General features: G+C 36.2%; 1 protein-coding gene across 1 annotated transcript in view; it reads right to left on the reverse strand.

The window, feature by feature from the left end:
* The window catches only part of LOC129232115 (ecdysone receptor-like), a 255668-nt gene that overhangs the window by 104986 nt on the left and 134397 nt on the right, over nucleotides 1-16285 (reverse strand). Inside the window, exons 3-4 of the mRNA XM_054866357.1 lie at nucleotides 12794-12890; nucleotides 7687-8088 (exon numbers count right to left, since the gene is read on the reverse strand). Of these exons, the coding sequence (XP_054722332.1) occupies nucleotides 7687-8088; nucleotides 12794-12818 (427 nt within the window). The 5' untranslated portion in view covers nucleotides 12819-12890. The remainder of the gene's footprint in view (nucleotides 1-7686; nucleotides 8089-12793; nucleotides 12891-16285) is intronic.

The following is a 16285-nucleotide window of genomic DNA, read 5'->3' on the forward strand; positions in this document are numbered from 1 at the left end:
CTCTAGGAGTCGAAGTCAGTCATTTTCGGTAGAGCAAGATTTCTCGGTGACATTATTAATGTGCGAACATTTCATATCTAATTGCTCTAAAGTGATGGATATTTTCATCAGGTGTACAAAGTTTGGGACTCTACAAAATAATATAGTTTAATAAACTCTACAAAATTCACTAATGCATCTCTTTCTTACTAGATGAGATAATAAGGGGACATACGTATTTCTTTTTGCATTAAAAGGATTAATACTCAATTATAAGCAGAAACAAATCACTACTAAAATGAATAAATAAATAATATAAATATCAAAATACAAAGTCGAGACAGGGTGGTGATAGGAACTGTGAAAAAAAGTTCCCTGACTTTTCACTGATTAAGTTCACCAAATTTCCCTGATTTACGTTACCAATGATAATGGTTTCTTTTCTTTGCCCTACCTGCAAAGCATTGCATATTAAATAAAATGCAGTGTTTAAAACGGTTTAAACTGTTAATTAAAAATATCTTTTAAAAGGATGCTCCTTTTTCTGGTAAAGATACTAGATTAAATTATCGACAGAGAAATATTATTGGAAATCTAAAACAAATACTTTACTTCCAGGAACCAGTTATTATAACAATTCTACGAAATTATTAAAACCACTCTTAAAGACATATCTAATCATGATAAAACTAAAAAATTTAATGGAAATAATCTTGAACTGAATTATTAAAGCAGTATAATTGTTGCTGCAATAACAGCAAGTGAAAGTTTAAGCATAGGAGTAATGTAGTTTTACTTACGTAAATAATACTGCCTTGTGCAAGTAAATGGCAGTATCTGCAGAAATTAGTTTTCGATATATTTGAAGAAATGTGTGGTGGATTCAGTGCTAACAATAGGAAAATGATGGAATTAGATGTCCTTATCGTGCCTCTTTTTCAGCGAAAATCAAATAAGCGAGTATGTACGATAAAGATAACGTACAATCGATGACAAAAATGCAAAAAAAAAAAAAAAAAAAGAAAAAGAAAAAGAAAAAATTGCAGTTACTGCCCTGCCCTTTACCTGCACACAGGAGAATAAACATATTTGAGTAAAACAAATTGAAATCTTTCAACAACCCGTCATATTGAGCTATTCTCTAATCAAGAACTTAGGGTTTAATGAAGGAATACAGCATTTTAACTATTGAAAAATAATAAAAATATTTACTTATGCATACAATTCAATTTCAAATGATTTCATTAACTGTCAAAAAAAAAAAAAAAAAATCTTAGATTATTTTAGTAACAATCAACATTGAAATGCAAAAACAATTATTAATTTCAAAATATATGAATATGTATAAGGGTTTAAAAATAAAAAAATTTTAAATTCTGGAAAAAAAAAAAAAAAAAAAAACCCTTCGTGTTATCTGAAGTGACAGCGAGTAATACCATAGCAAAAAAAAAAAAAAAAAAAAATTGATCTTCAGCCAAATTTCAATTTTAGCAACTAAATTAAAATCGCCAAGTGATAACTCTTAAGATTTTATCAGCGTTAATCTAAAAAACGAAGATTTTTTCTTGCAATCGTGATAATGGTACGCTAATTACTTCAAGACAATAAGTAAAGGCAAGCGAGCGAAGTCATTAATAACGGCATCCTCTTTGCCTGTAGAGTTGTTTATTTTACGTAGCATGGAATACGTGAAAGGAAAATTCAACCCAGCTAACACTTTACAGACACAGAAGAAATCTTAGGAAGCTCATCCTGAATATTTTGACTTTGAGGAAAAAAGATGCACAAATATGCGGCAATAATTGCACCTCATTAATTTTACTTTTTACTTCCTTTTAAAGAAAGTATTGTATTCGCGAAAAAATTTTCACTCAAAAATCGACTTTAATTTCCATTTTGCTCACCCCGAATGAATGTTAAGTTTTTTTTTCGACTCGACCACACGTGGAAAAGTGCCTAAGAACGTATAGACACGCGAAATATCCATTTTGATGATTCCCGAGTTAGTTATGAGTTTTCTCGTGACGTCTGTATGTAAGTATGTATGTCGCATAGCTCAAGAACGGTATGTCCTAGAAAGTTGAAATTTAGTACGTAGACTCTTAGTGGGGTCTAGTTGTGCACCTCCCCTTTTGGTTGCATTCGGGTGTTTCTAAGGGATCTTTTGCCCCTTTTTGGGGGGAAATTATTGTTAATTTCGATGTAAACTTAAGTGGTGAAACAATTTGGAGGACACTTGGCGATATATCGCCAGTTTTTTGGTCGCCAAGTTTTGTCGCCAACTTGGCGATTATATTTTATTTATTTTTTTTAAATCTGGTTTCCAATTTTGGCCACCGTTGGTGATATTTAGAGAGTAAACTATTGAATCACATTAAAATTGCCAATAATGGGAAAATGACATTAAATTGGAGAAAAAGTAAGTCATGTGAGGAACACATCAGCTCGTTTTACAACAAATAATTGGCGAAAAATTCGTAGGGAATTAAAGTACTTCATTTTGCAAAGAAAAAGATTTTTTTTCTTCATTTAATCACTTTTCCCTGAATTTTTGTTATTTTTTTCAAAATTCCCTGATATTTTCCTGAGTGATAAAGTTCCTTGACTTTTCCCTGATCTCCCTGATCTATCGCAACCCTGCGAGATTAAATTAGGTTTCAATTTGACTAGGGACAGTTTTCAACCGTTCCTAGAAGCATAAAACTGAAAAATCAATTTTCAAAGCAGTGATTATACTAAAATTGAGAATCCTACAGATAGTCGCATTAAAAACATTAAATTAAAAAAAAAAAATCGCATGCAATTGAACAGAAAAGAAGCAAGAAGCGAAATTCTGGTTGCGCCAGAGGACGAGGCATTTCCTAATTCTTATTTGGTCGAGGCAATATTCATAGCCACTATAATAATATGTATATCAAGAAACGCGAGAAATCAATAAATATTTCAGGACGCAATATAGGATTGAGGAATTTTACATCTAAAAATACCAATTGCAACAATCGCATTATTTATTTATTTATTTATTTATTTTTTTGCAAATCATAGAATGAGCAATTTTATTTCATCCTTAATATAGTAATAAAAATAAAAAACTTGTTTTTTCGCAGAACGTTTTCCTGTCCAATTACAGAATATCTTGTCAATACTTCTGAGTATGGTATTCTTTGACGTCAGAGGGAAAAAGAGGCGACGGTCCAGAAAACAAATCTAATTAACGAATAAGTATTGCGCCCCCCCCCCCCCCCCTCCCAGCAGGGTATATCACGGATTCCTCTCCCAACGGCAAAAACACAATCGCCCACACGAAAAACGGAAATTGGATGGAAGAAAAGCATCCGACAGCTCAGCGCCATCTATCGGAGATCTTGCTTATTAATAGCCGGGCTTATGTCCCTCCGTCTCGTTAATAAGAGTTCATAGATGATTTTCGTCCCCCAAAGAACTGTTTATTACCAACATGTAAGCTGAGTAAGAAGTGAGTTACGAATTTACGTGATCAATATATTGCGCTTTATTCGAGGACAAAGATACAAAATTTAGCTTTTTTTGTTTCATAACTGTACCTTTTATGGAACTCCCGCTTATGACCTGATTATGACTTTGGATGACACTGGGCCACTGACTGCCTTCGGTTGTCCGTGACTGGGCGCTAAATTACTCCCCCCCCCCCCTGTGGAGTAATAAAATATTTTGATCCTTAGTTATTACCACAACCACAACCGATCCAAATTTAGAGAAGTCTCATATTACAATATATTTTTATGATTTAAGTAGCAATAATATAAGTGGAAGTGATGTTGAATTCACAATATCGTCGAATTTTGCTAGTATACAATAAGAAGTAAGGATTAAAAGTACCTTTTGAATGTTGTAATTGGATAAATATACAGTGTTAAGAATGGAGTGGCTTCGGGATTTCCGAAAGCGAGTTTTAAGTACAGTTTCTTTTCTCGATATAATAATAGTAAGGTAAGAAATTAAGAAAGTTTGTAAAGACTACATACCAGATTTAGAGTCCCTCCCCCCACCCTCAATCATTGCTGAACCAAACCTGACTCCCATTGATAGGTCTCAAATCCTATCCGTATTTCCGCATCTTCTCAGCATTATGAGAAGGAAACTCCCATAATGGGGTGGTTTCCTTCAGTCAAAAGTACTACCTTTAGTCATTGAAATGGATAGAATGAGCAAAAAAAAAAAAAAAAAAAAAATAATAATAATAATAATAATAATAACATGGACACAAAAAATACTTTCATTTTCACAACAGTTATTTTTAAATTATTTTTTTTAAATGTCCGATTTTTCAAAGTGGTCTTGATAACTTAACAAATGATACACTTTGCCGCATCTTTCTACTACGTTTCCACGTTAGGATAATCAACCAGCGAATTAAAATTGCGCTCTATGCTTGCTATCAACCATATTATTGCCAATAGACGTGAGTAAAGATGCGAATTAAATATTTCGCATTGTAAATGGCATTTCATCATTTGTGATGTCATCGGCAGAAGCCGTAAACAATGAAAGCGCTCCGATTTAAGTATTTTTATTTTTTATTTTTTAATATTAACCGTAAACAAATTTATCAAAAAATGGTTAGATCCTATGTTTTTAAGCATGTTCTTTCAGAAAAAAATACTTTTAAAATTTTGGAAACGACCCCATTCAGCCAATGGGTGCCAAGATTGGTAGACTTAAATATTTTACTTTATCTTGTAGTCTAAACGATCAAAACAAATTTAAGATTGTTCATTTGGTTTTATATATTAACTTACTAATTTTTTCGGCTATATAACATCATTTAAAATTTTTTTTAGCTGCATTATAAAAGAACAAATTTAAATATTCTGTTCCTATACATTATCTTTTTGTATATTTTTTAAATTAATTCATCATTCTAGAAAAGAGAGCCAATGTGACAACCATATCATTTATAGAGTATTTTAATAGGTTCCATTCCAACAACCTCGGAAAATGATGAAATTTCGTCCTAATAAAACAATTTTATGGGATGCGCCAAGCTACCCCCTCAGCAAATTAATGATGTAGACAAAAATTTGTCAAAAAAAAAAAAAAGATTTTGAGAGAGAGATTAACATCTTTAAAAGCGCAATTTTCACGATTCAAAACACGCAATTACGGTTATTAGTTTTAAAAAGGAAAGAATTGAATCATTTTTAATCGAGGCATTTGAGGTTGCGCTACCTAATGATCAACAAAAACATCAGCAGGTGAAGACGATTAAGAGCAAAAGAACATTTGCACAACAAATATGGCTGGCCTAACAAGCAAGGATTTAAGTTTCAAAAAATCGCTTAAACACATTTTTTGCCTCATTAAAAGCTAAATCCTAAGAACGAGGCGTAAATACTTTAATGAAGCAGTAACGTGCGAATAGTTTGCGTTGAGGTCCTTCATTTTTCTCGGTGGGGGGATTTGAAACAAAATTCACAAATGAGCTCATTTAGCTTACGTTCGACGAGCACGACCGGTAGCGACCGGTTGGTTAATCACGTGACAGCAATGACGTCAGCGGTTACTAACCGGTTGTTCACGAACCAATGCTTCATCGAACGTTTTCGGTTGATCACCGGTTACTTGCGCAGACATGGCGCAGACTAACACGCATGTGAAAATTACTTATAATTGGTCAAAAATGTCGACCGATGAGGTTCGTCGAACGCAAGCTTAAATTAAAGTCAGTCTCATGCCTAATCCAATATTTTGAGCTCCATGAGAAAAAAGAAAAAAAAAAAAATCAAGCGCCCATTTTCTAAACAATTAAAAAAAAAAAAACTGCAACTTTAACAACATTTAGGGTTAAATTTTCAGCCCCATAATTAATGTCTTCAGAAGATACATTGTTCTTTCAGAATGATGTCAATCAGAAGTTACGATGAGCTACGTTATGGTGGGAAAAAAAAAGGTGACGAGTTAAGTCGTCACATTCGGATAGGATCAAACAAGAATTGTTTCTGAAACTGAAATTATATAAATTAAGAAAAATCCCAAAATATAACATAAAGGGAAGGTGGATCTAAGAACTATGCTTGGCCATATTTCTTTCATCAAGATCTGCTTACTCCATATTACACCATCGAGTGGAGGTTACGATTAATGTACGGATACACTATATTTATACTGTTAGTACAATATTTATACTGTTCAAACACCATTCGGCTGCATTGAGGCACTGAAAAGCTAAGGAATGAAAACTACAAAACTTAAGTCTAGCTAGGCTTTCGTTGAAAGATATTCCTAAATCGTGCTGTACAGTCGAGTACCGACTTAAGCGAGGGATGCGCTCCAAGAACTCTCGCGTGAGTCGAAATTTCGCGTTGTCGAAAAGAGTATGTATACGAATTTTTTTATTAACATAGCCGATTATTTTAGACCTTTTTTAAACAATCTTCAAGCATTTTTAGACCATTTCTGAACTGTACATTGCCGTTTCTTACATAAAAAGCTGAATTTTTACTGTATTTAAAAAAAAACTGCATTACTCAACATAAAATATTGTTACAATGCACAAGATCAATGACACTTAGACTCTACACTGCGAGCTTTATATTAAAACTAAGGTCTGGACTTATACGGAGCGCCTTTGCTTAACTTTCAATTGTACACATGGAAGATTCACTCATACCTAATTAGCGTGCTACCTTCGATCCACTTTTTTCAAGAGTATCAAAGATCTTAACCTTTTCTTAAATTGCTTCAAGCTTTCGCTTTTTCTTTCCATCTTAACAAACCTTAGACGAAGCATCGTGCCTAGGTGCTACAATATTTCATCACCTTTCATATTTAGAATTGAAAAAAGTAAATGAAAAATATGGAGTTATTATTATAAATATTAATGCGCAATAACAATGCAATGTTTAGACTTGTGTGGTATGGGAACTTGAGCAGTCAATGATGCTAAAAGGGTGAAAGTACATTCACGAAACCAATACTTAGTAGTCAATATTGAAGCCGACACTAAAACCACGATTCCTATCCAAATATTTTCTCGTTACGAGCGAGGAATTCGTATCAGTTCTAAAATTTGATGCTATTGAAAAACTCGCGTTATAGCCCTTTCGCGTAAGTCGAATCGCGTTGTAGCGGGAGTCGACTGTATAGCACCATCTGCTTAACGAATACGATTACTAGGTCTTGCCGCAAAACATAGGAGTTTCTCCTACCTCTCCGAATTTTTATTTATAGCACTTGCATTCCTTTGCTTCAAGGTGCTCCAATTCAAAATTCAGCACGAAGAAAAAACAATTACATGGTTTAGTTGATTTTCTTTTTTTTTTCGCAAAACTTTTTTTACTTGAAACTAATACTCACCATTTAGATCAGCGATACTCAACCTGCAGCCCGCCAAACTCGTGTACGGTTCTCGGTAAAGGCGTCGAAGGACGAGCTAAGTTGAAAACTTGAAAGCTAATTTTTCAGCAAGTTTGCGATAAAACGCTGTCCCCCCCCCCCCGGCCATTTTTTTTTGAAAGCAATTACAGCTTTGTTTCAGCGCAACTGAATTGTATGTAAGTTGGAGGAATTTTCAGCAACATTGTCAAAGACACGCACAATGAATTTTCATTGTTATTAAATGTGCTGTTAAAGTAAAATAGTTCATCTGTTTTCGACATGAGAGAATAGTTTGAGTGCCGCTGATTTAGATGGTGTCGTAGAGGAAGACAATAAAAAAAAAACACTGACCTTTTGGCGAACAGTAGGCGTCATAGGTGGAGGAGGTGGGCGAGAGTCCGTTGTGGTGGTGGTGCCCATTGCTGGTGGCGTGGGTAGGCGGCGGCGACAGGGAGTCGATGGAGTTGGGGCTTGGGAGCCAGCCCTCGTCACCGCCCAGTCGTACCCTCTTGCTGGGGCTGAAGGGATCGCAGGGGCTGGGGAGCCGGGGCTCCACCTTCACCACTGAGGGCAGGTGGGGGGAGAGGGAGGGCGGCGGGCTCTGCCGGCCCCCGCCCGCCAGCTTGAGGGAGAAGGTCGGCTTGGTGTCGCGGTGAAGGGACTCCGTTGACCAGGGGGAGCGCCCTCCGCCCTGGAAGCTGGACAGGGAGGCCACGTTCCCCACGGGCTTGGTCAGCAGGCGCCCGACCACTTCTGTGGGAAAGAGAAACAAACAGCATGATATTCTGCACGAAATCAAATTTTTATTTCATTTTAAATATAAGTAAAAACAATATGATGAATCTGATAAAGTTTTCAAACAAATAATCTGAAAGCTAATGTATAAACATTGTTTACAGGAGGTTATGTCTGTTGCAGTCAGGAAGCTTAATTTCTACGAGAGAAGCACGGACACTCTATTATCTTCAGGTCGAATTTGCGTAAATAACCCGAATCACGTCCTATATGTAAAAATTTAAATTAAATTGAAAAAAAAAGGCTTAGACGCTCAGCTCGCGTGGGCTTACAAGCAAAGAAAGCCAGAATTATAGCGTAACAAGCGCCCGGCTTACCATACACAATTCTCCGCAAGTCCGGAAAGTTCGGATTGGGGCGCTCCAAGCTCCTTGGGGCCAAACCCACATTCACCCCGAGTCGGAACGTTGCGGCCAGCAAGTCGCCCAGATTCTCCATCTCTCTCGGACCGAGATCCTTTCCTCGCCTCCAGTTGGAACTCGTTTAACGGAGAAATCGACGCATCTCCGTCGGCCATATCACTGCCAAGGTCCCTTCGAGGCCGAGCAAAGGGCCCCGAGGGCCCCGGTGCGGACGAAATATCGACTCCCCGTGAATCAACAGACCGTGCCAAGGACGAAGGGGGCAAGTCCGTACCCCTTTGATTTCAATTCAAAAGCGAGATGTAGTGGGTTCTGCTGTGGCGGCCATTTTGGTGCGCAGCATCGAAAGATCGATGGAAAGATGATCAAAAAATTCGAGAAACGATCAAACGTAAACGAAGGGTGAAAATGAAAGGATAAAATATCGATATTCCTTTGGGGCGTTTTTGGTGGTTTTGATTTGCCCGGTAAGCAATTTTGTTAGCTTATTTAGTTAAGAATAGAATCTTAGAATCAGCACCAACCACACATTAACACGGACGTACGCAAAAAAATTAGCTGTTTTCGAAAAAATTATCATGACTAAGAGATGCCTTTAAACAATTAACTGGTCCTCTTTCAATTTCCAGACTGGATATGGAAGCATTCGCTCAGTTCCTTCGTCAACGTATGCCATGTTTACGTCTGAAGGGACCCTGCTAATGCTAAATGTCATTTCAACGGAAAATTCAACGTTCCCATTCAACATTCATTGACGCGTTTCCAGTTCAACCCACTTTTCAATCTTCCTCCTCGATAATATTTCAATAACTCTAGGGTTTTCTTAATTTTCACATACTTTGTAACAGTATTTAATTTAAGATTCTTTCAACAAACAATTACACGCAAAGTTATTTTTTCTGAAACATTTCGAAACTGCACTTATTTAAAAAAAATAATAATTTGAATTTTGACATCTTGAATTCAAATTATATGTTTTTCGCAATCACGAGTGTGTGTATGTAGGCGTGTGTGTTTGTGACTGTGTGTGGGGGTATGTGTGTTTGTGTGTGAGGGGTATCTGTATGTGTGTGTGTAGGCATGTGTTTGTCTGTGTGCAGGTATGAGTGTGTGGGTAGTTGTGTGTATGTGCGTTTGTGTGTGTAGGCATGTGTTTTTCTGTCTGTGTGTAGGCATGAGTGCGTGGGTAGTTGTGTGTAGGTGTGTGTGTGTAGGTTTTTGTGTGTATGTTTGTGTGTGTGTGTGTATGTTTGCGTGTGTGCATGTTTGCGTGTGTGTATATGTTTATGTGTAGGTGGATGTACGTGTGTGTGTGTAGGTGCGTGTATGTATGCGTGTAAGTGTAGGATATGGACGCAACCTGGAGACGGTTTTCGCTAGAGGAGCAGCACCGTGAGGCCGGTCGACGGTGGTGCTGCAGAGGGAGACGGGAGAAAATAAAATCATAGGAATTCAAAACAGTCAAGTGAGAACAATAAGCAATCGTGATTGCTCAAAAAAAAAAGTTGAGGAATCGGAGGAAAAATAACCATCTCCGACTCCGACTATGACAATTAGAGCCTTCAACTCCGACGCCGACAGCTTTACCTCAAAATGAGTGCGAGTCCGACTCCGGTTTAGCAAACACTGGCAGAATTGAGGACTTTGAGGCATAGAATTTTGCACCTTTGATTTCCTATTCAACTCCGACACCTTTACGCCAACATCAATCTGACTCCGATTTTGCAGCCCTGATCACAACAATATATCTACCGTCGAGTACTGATGAAGTTCCTTTACTTCCAGATCGTTTTACTTAGCTTGAAATTGAATCATCGTTTCTAATTATGAAATCGTGAATAATAGTCTTCGAATATTTATCTAAACAGGCTATTTATCATTCAGAATCTTCTTAAACAAGTTTATTTTCACTTGATACTCATGAGCTCTCTACCCAAATATTTCGCTAAGCACAAAGATGGCGGCCTGTAGGCCTGCATGCTGAAGCGCATGACCAGGGGCAAATAAATACGATTCCCCAAGTGATCTGTTTTCATGTAGCCTTCGAAGACGCTACACTTCGAGGTCGAATGGTGGAGTCTCCCCCCCTCCCCCCTTAATCTAGATCTAAGCCGAATACCGTGCAAGACTTATCTGGCTAAAAAGCGGAGCAACATCTTGAAACACCACTCACTTCGGCCATGACTTTTTTATGTCTTCTGCATGGCTGACGTACTAAGGACCTCTCACAAATATTTTTCAAGATCCCCCCCCCCTTTGCCATTGGGTTGCGGTTGATATTCCATTTCAACGCACTCCATGACATCAACAGTAGCATAAAATGAGGGTTAAAGGATAACGGGAGGGTTATTGGATAAAAAGGGCTAAAATTTCCAACCAGGGTTCAAAATAGCCGGTTGTCAACCGCATTTTGCACCTAAAACTTTCATTTTGACGACCGCAGTTTTACATCCAGGCGTCTCACTTTCGAAGTCTATTATTATTACTAGTATTATTATTGTTGTAATAATAAGTAGTTGAAGACTAGAATTCATGATCAAGCCGATTGTTCAGTATTTTATTTCGCTAAGCACTAATTAAAATAGATAACTGTACAGTTGCATGCATACATCAAAAGAACATTACTATTTTCTCAAACAATTTTTAATAGAAATTGGTTTGCAGTAAAATTTTGCCCGAAAAACTGCCATGTTTTGAAACACTTTGTAAAGTATGCAAAACTGTTGAAACATTCAGCAGCTGGTTGCTCTACTTAATATGAATTATTTTTAAATAAAGCCAAAGCAGAACATTTTGGCAACTAAATCAAATAGGCTGGGGGTCGTCCACAATTGATGTCACGATTTGGGTTCGTGAAATTTTGACAAGAGCGGGGAGTAACAAGTAATGTGACACACATTTTAATAGCAATAGATACATTAAAAATTGCAAAACATGTGACGGGGGGGGGAGGTGAAATGTTATACTTTTTGACAAAAGGAAAGAGGGGTCAAAATGCTGAAAAAAAAATGTGACAACATTTATGAACAGTCTCCCTCGGTGTCCAACATTCAGAACGTTTGCTAAGATTGTATCCAATTGAAGAACAAAGATACGAAAATGTTCAACACATGAGGTACACAAAGTTTTCATCTTATTTTCATTCAAAATATAGTTTCACACTAACTAGTAAGCTTTTTGAACTACTGAATAAATCAGTACTAATTGAAATTAATTACGAAATTTTTTAACTGTATTAGAAAGACTGGAAGCCGTGCTATACAGTGGCTCAGCACTGAAAAAAAACCACACAAACGAAGCACTCCTGTGTCCTGTACATTGTAAAACAATTATGTAACTCCTCATAAATTATTTCACACGGAATCGCACATTTTGTAACTACAAATATGAAATTTCATGGCAATACTAATTTGTTAATTGAAAAGTAATTTTTAGTACAGATTCTGTTCTTTAATTTCAGACACATTTGAGAGAGCAGAAATGAGTAAATTAACAATAAATGACGATTAAAATTAATTTAAAACAGAGCACATCATTTCAGATTAATTCTGCTGAAAAAGGTTTCTCGACTCAATTCTTGCGTAAACGAAAACATCAATTACTTTTAGGTTTAAAATAAGGGTTTTAAGTCATTTTGGAATAAATTAATTTAGTCAAAGTATCCACAAAAACTTTTTTTCTGTAAAAATTAATGATTTTAATAATTTAAAATAATTTGTTTAACCTGAAGAATTTTTAAGGGCCAAAGTAATTTTCTTTAGGGGCTCAATTTTTTTTCAAAAGATTATATTTATTTATTGCCTAAAATTTTTCCTCTTAAGCTATTTTAGGACCTAAGTGCTTTTCGAAAAATTTATCGTCTTCAAACGATTTTACTGTCTGACCACGGATTGTATGGAAAGGTATACATTCGGTTTACACGCGGAAATGGACGTATCTCTAAATTTTCAGGGATGTCACATTTGGCAGATGTATGTTAGCCTTTAAATAAAGCAGAGTCTCATTCAAATGAGCAGAACACGTGCATCAAATTTTTATTTTACCTCCTCATTCAGATGAACACGTCTCAACTGGATGTTTGCCAATTCCATGCAATCCGTGGTCAAACAGTAATTTTTTTATATTTTTCTTTCATGAAAAATTAATATTTAAATGGATTCCACCCCCCCCCCCCACACACACACACAGAAAACTAAGTTTTCAATACCAATTAGTGATTATTATTATTGAAAACTAAAAACTTTTGTGTGTTCTTCTAAATGAAAGATCGATTGATATAGAATAAAAAATGGGTATCGAACCTTCCATCACCAAGTTCATTATCATCAAATCTGAGTCAGGGGTCCGCCGACGTGGAAGGAAACTGCATAGCGGCGGAGTGCCGCGGCCTCAGCAGCTCTGTAAGCAAGAAAGGGACGGAATTAAAACACAGCATCAGACAATAGAAGTACGTACACACAAACTTCTAAAACGCAGCCGAACATTTTACTTTTCGGATGCCGAGCGCAACTGTAGCTAAAGCCCTGAATCGTAGATTTAGTAGCGGCACGTCAGCCATCTTGGGGCTAAACGATGTTTCTTCCTATGTCTGCTATGGTGAAGTAGCGGGTTTTGCTTCTTGTGGTTGTTTGTTTACCGATGTAAATCTACAATCAAGAAGCAAAACACGCTATTTCATTGTAGCAGACATAGGAAGAAATCGGTACTTAGCCCCAAGATGGCGGACGTATCCCTACTTCATCTACGATCCAGTGCTTTACTGAATCGTACATTTTGCAGCGACCTGTCCGCCATCTTGGGGCTATACGATGCTTTCTTCTAATGTCCGCTATTGAGAAGTAGCGTGTTCTGCGTCTTGATTGTGGTTCCTTATTGACTCAATGTTAATCTACTATCAAGAAACACTTCAATCAAGAAGCAAAAAACGCTATTTCATCATAGCAGACATAGGGAGAAAGTGGCATTTAGCCCCAAGATGGCGGACGTATCTCTACTTCAACTGGGATCTAGGGCTTTAATTACAACAGCAGCATTCAGTTCAAACCAGCGAAATAGTTTTCTAAATTAATACAGTAAAGTTACTCGGTTTGATAGCGAAGTAAATGTGGAGGAACACACCCCAAAAATGGTTTACTACCATTTTACAGCGTGTTTCAACTTTTTCCGGCTTATTCTAGGGGGTAAAAACCTCACTCTTCCCCCCTATTGCCCTCCTGCCCCCATAGAGGGCTCTTTACAAATCACTCACGCAAAAGTGTCAAATAGGAAGTCGACTTAGTAGATTATAAAAAAAGAAAACGAGCGGGCGATAGAAATTATGAAAATAAATGAATAAATAAATAAAGAGAGAGAGAAATGGTGAAGACCCACGAGAGTACATGCGAAGGTTTGGAGTCACGAAAGCTGTCGTTCTATTTTCATATGAAAGAAACGAAGGGATCCAAACGTGAATAAATGCTCATCACTCCAGTAACGCTCAACAATTTCAGAGGGGGTAGATCAAAAAGAATTTTGTATCGACTTTGAGTGAAACTAGCAATTTTGTAGCAGAATTATCACTTATGTATAAAGTCAGCTAATAATTTTGTTTTAGAATCGTTAGTTTTGCATTTGTCAGTTCACAATTTTGTAGCATACTCGGCAGCTCAGTCGCAAAAACTGATCTAGGAAGAGCACTGAGTAATCTTTACAGTTCAAAAAGCTAAACTCAGCAATTCATACAATAATGTAATGTATTACCAATACGAAAATAGTTAACTTTCAAACTACTAATAATATAATGGGGTTGTTTCCCATTTTTCAAAAATATTTTTTTTATGAAAGAGCATGTTTAAAAACATGGGGCAAGTCACTTTTTTTTTCTCAATTTTGACTTATATTCTCTTTTAAAATAACTCGGGAATCATCAAAATAGATATTTCGCGTGTCTATACGTTTTTAGCACTTACCACCTGTGGTCGAGTCGAAAAAAAAACTCATCATTCATTCGGGGGTGAGTAAAATGGAAATTAAGGTCGATTTTTGAGTGAAAATTTTTTCGCGAATACAATACTTCCTTTTTGTAGAAAGGTAGTAAAAATAGTCTTAAACGACATTCACCGTTGTTTTCATTCACCCTGCTGACGTGACAAGTGAGTAAATCGCCAGGGTTACCAGAATCAAGTTTCAGAACGCTGCCAAATTTCGCTAAATATTTTATTTAACTAACAATTCTCGTTCCGCTACTAAACTGCTCGCCGTGAAAAATCATTAAAAAGCGATATCTTGTCAGAAAAGACAACCATGCGCTCAGATTCAAGATGGCTTTCATCACGTGTTACGTCCCACGATAAAAAATTTTTGTTCAAAAATCTGACATTTAAAAAATTAATTAAAAATTAAATGTTGGGAAAATAGAAGTATCTTCTATGTCCATGTTTTTCCCGTTCACCCTGTGGACAGGTGCCTTTGGACATATAAAAAATAATATATAAATAGGTCTGGGAACTCAATTATACTCAATACATTTTCATAAGCCATTATATATTGAAATACTTCAAACATTCATTGAAAATAACGTTAAATAAAATCTCCAACTGAAATCAAACTTTGAAAATTAATCGAAGGTTTTTTTTTTTCATTTTTTAATTTTCCTTAATCTTTAACATCAGTGAACTCTTTAAAAAAGTTATTAGTCTTAAGAGAGTTAATGATGTTATGAATAATTAATATGTTTTTAAACAAAAAAGATAACTACATTTATGATAGTATGGCTCTCTATGTATCTACATAACAACTTCAATTTATATACAAATTGAAACCTTTAACCAAAATTAACCCACCACAAAAAACTCAGTTTAGATTAAACAAACAAAAACCTAGAAAAAATCGACTTCAAATGAAAACAGGTGGGATTGACGGCCTGTAGATCCTACAACAGGCGGGGGTTACTTCAACACTATAACTTAAAGCCCTACTTCAAATTCATCATCATTGTTGAAAGCAAATTTCGGACGTTGATGACAAGGCACTATTTTGAGGTACTTCACATTGTAAGAAGACTCATGTGTGACCCAAGAAGACTAAAAATTGCTGTCCGTGGGTACACATGGTTGTGTGTGTCCTTGGGTACAAACGTATGCCATTTTGGTTTTGCAAGGCAGTCACATCGACAGGACTACAGTTTTACAACATTAAAAGTCAGAAACAAAATTTTCAAAATATAGGGAATCTCAATACCTACAACAAAAATGAATAATACAATCCACGACGGACGAAAAAAAAGAAATTGCTCACCTTTTTTTTTACTTAAACCCTACTAAAACCAAAAAAAAAAAAAGAATCTTAAACGTTCGTTTGAGGCGTTGAAACTTCCTGGTGTACTGGAGAGGGCTGTGAAATACACGTTGAACCCCAATTAGGATCTTTCACGACGATACCCGGAATTTCCCGACCAACGTCCGTAGGTACAACAGTGTTGACAGATGGTCAAATCCAGATTTCCCCAATTCCCTTCCGACTTTTCCCCAAAAAGCGATGTTTTCCATCAAAATTGCCCAAATTCAAAAACTATTTTTCCACTAATATTTTCATAAAATGAGTAGACTTCCTCTAATATTTTTGTCTCTTGAAAAAATTTTTTTTCCCCCAAATAGCCAAATTTTCTTATGAAATTCCCCAACTTTTTTTTTTCTTCCCATTTTCGCTTTTTTTTTTTTTTTTTTGTCTTCTTTATCTTTTTTTTATTTTTACTAAATAATAAAGCTGAAAGTCTCTCAGTCCGGATCTCTCTCTCTTTCTCTGTCAGGATCTCT

The sequence above is a fragment of the Uloborus diversus genome, chromosome 1 (genome assembly GCF_026930045.1).
Source record: "Uloborus diversus isolate 005 chromosome 1, Udiv.v.3.1, whole genome shotgun sequence".
Taxonomy (NCBI): Eukaryota; Metazoa; Arthropoda; class Arachnida; order Araneae; family Uloboridae; genus Uloborus; species Uloborus diversus.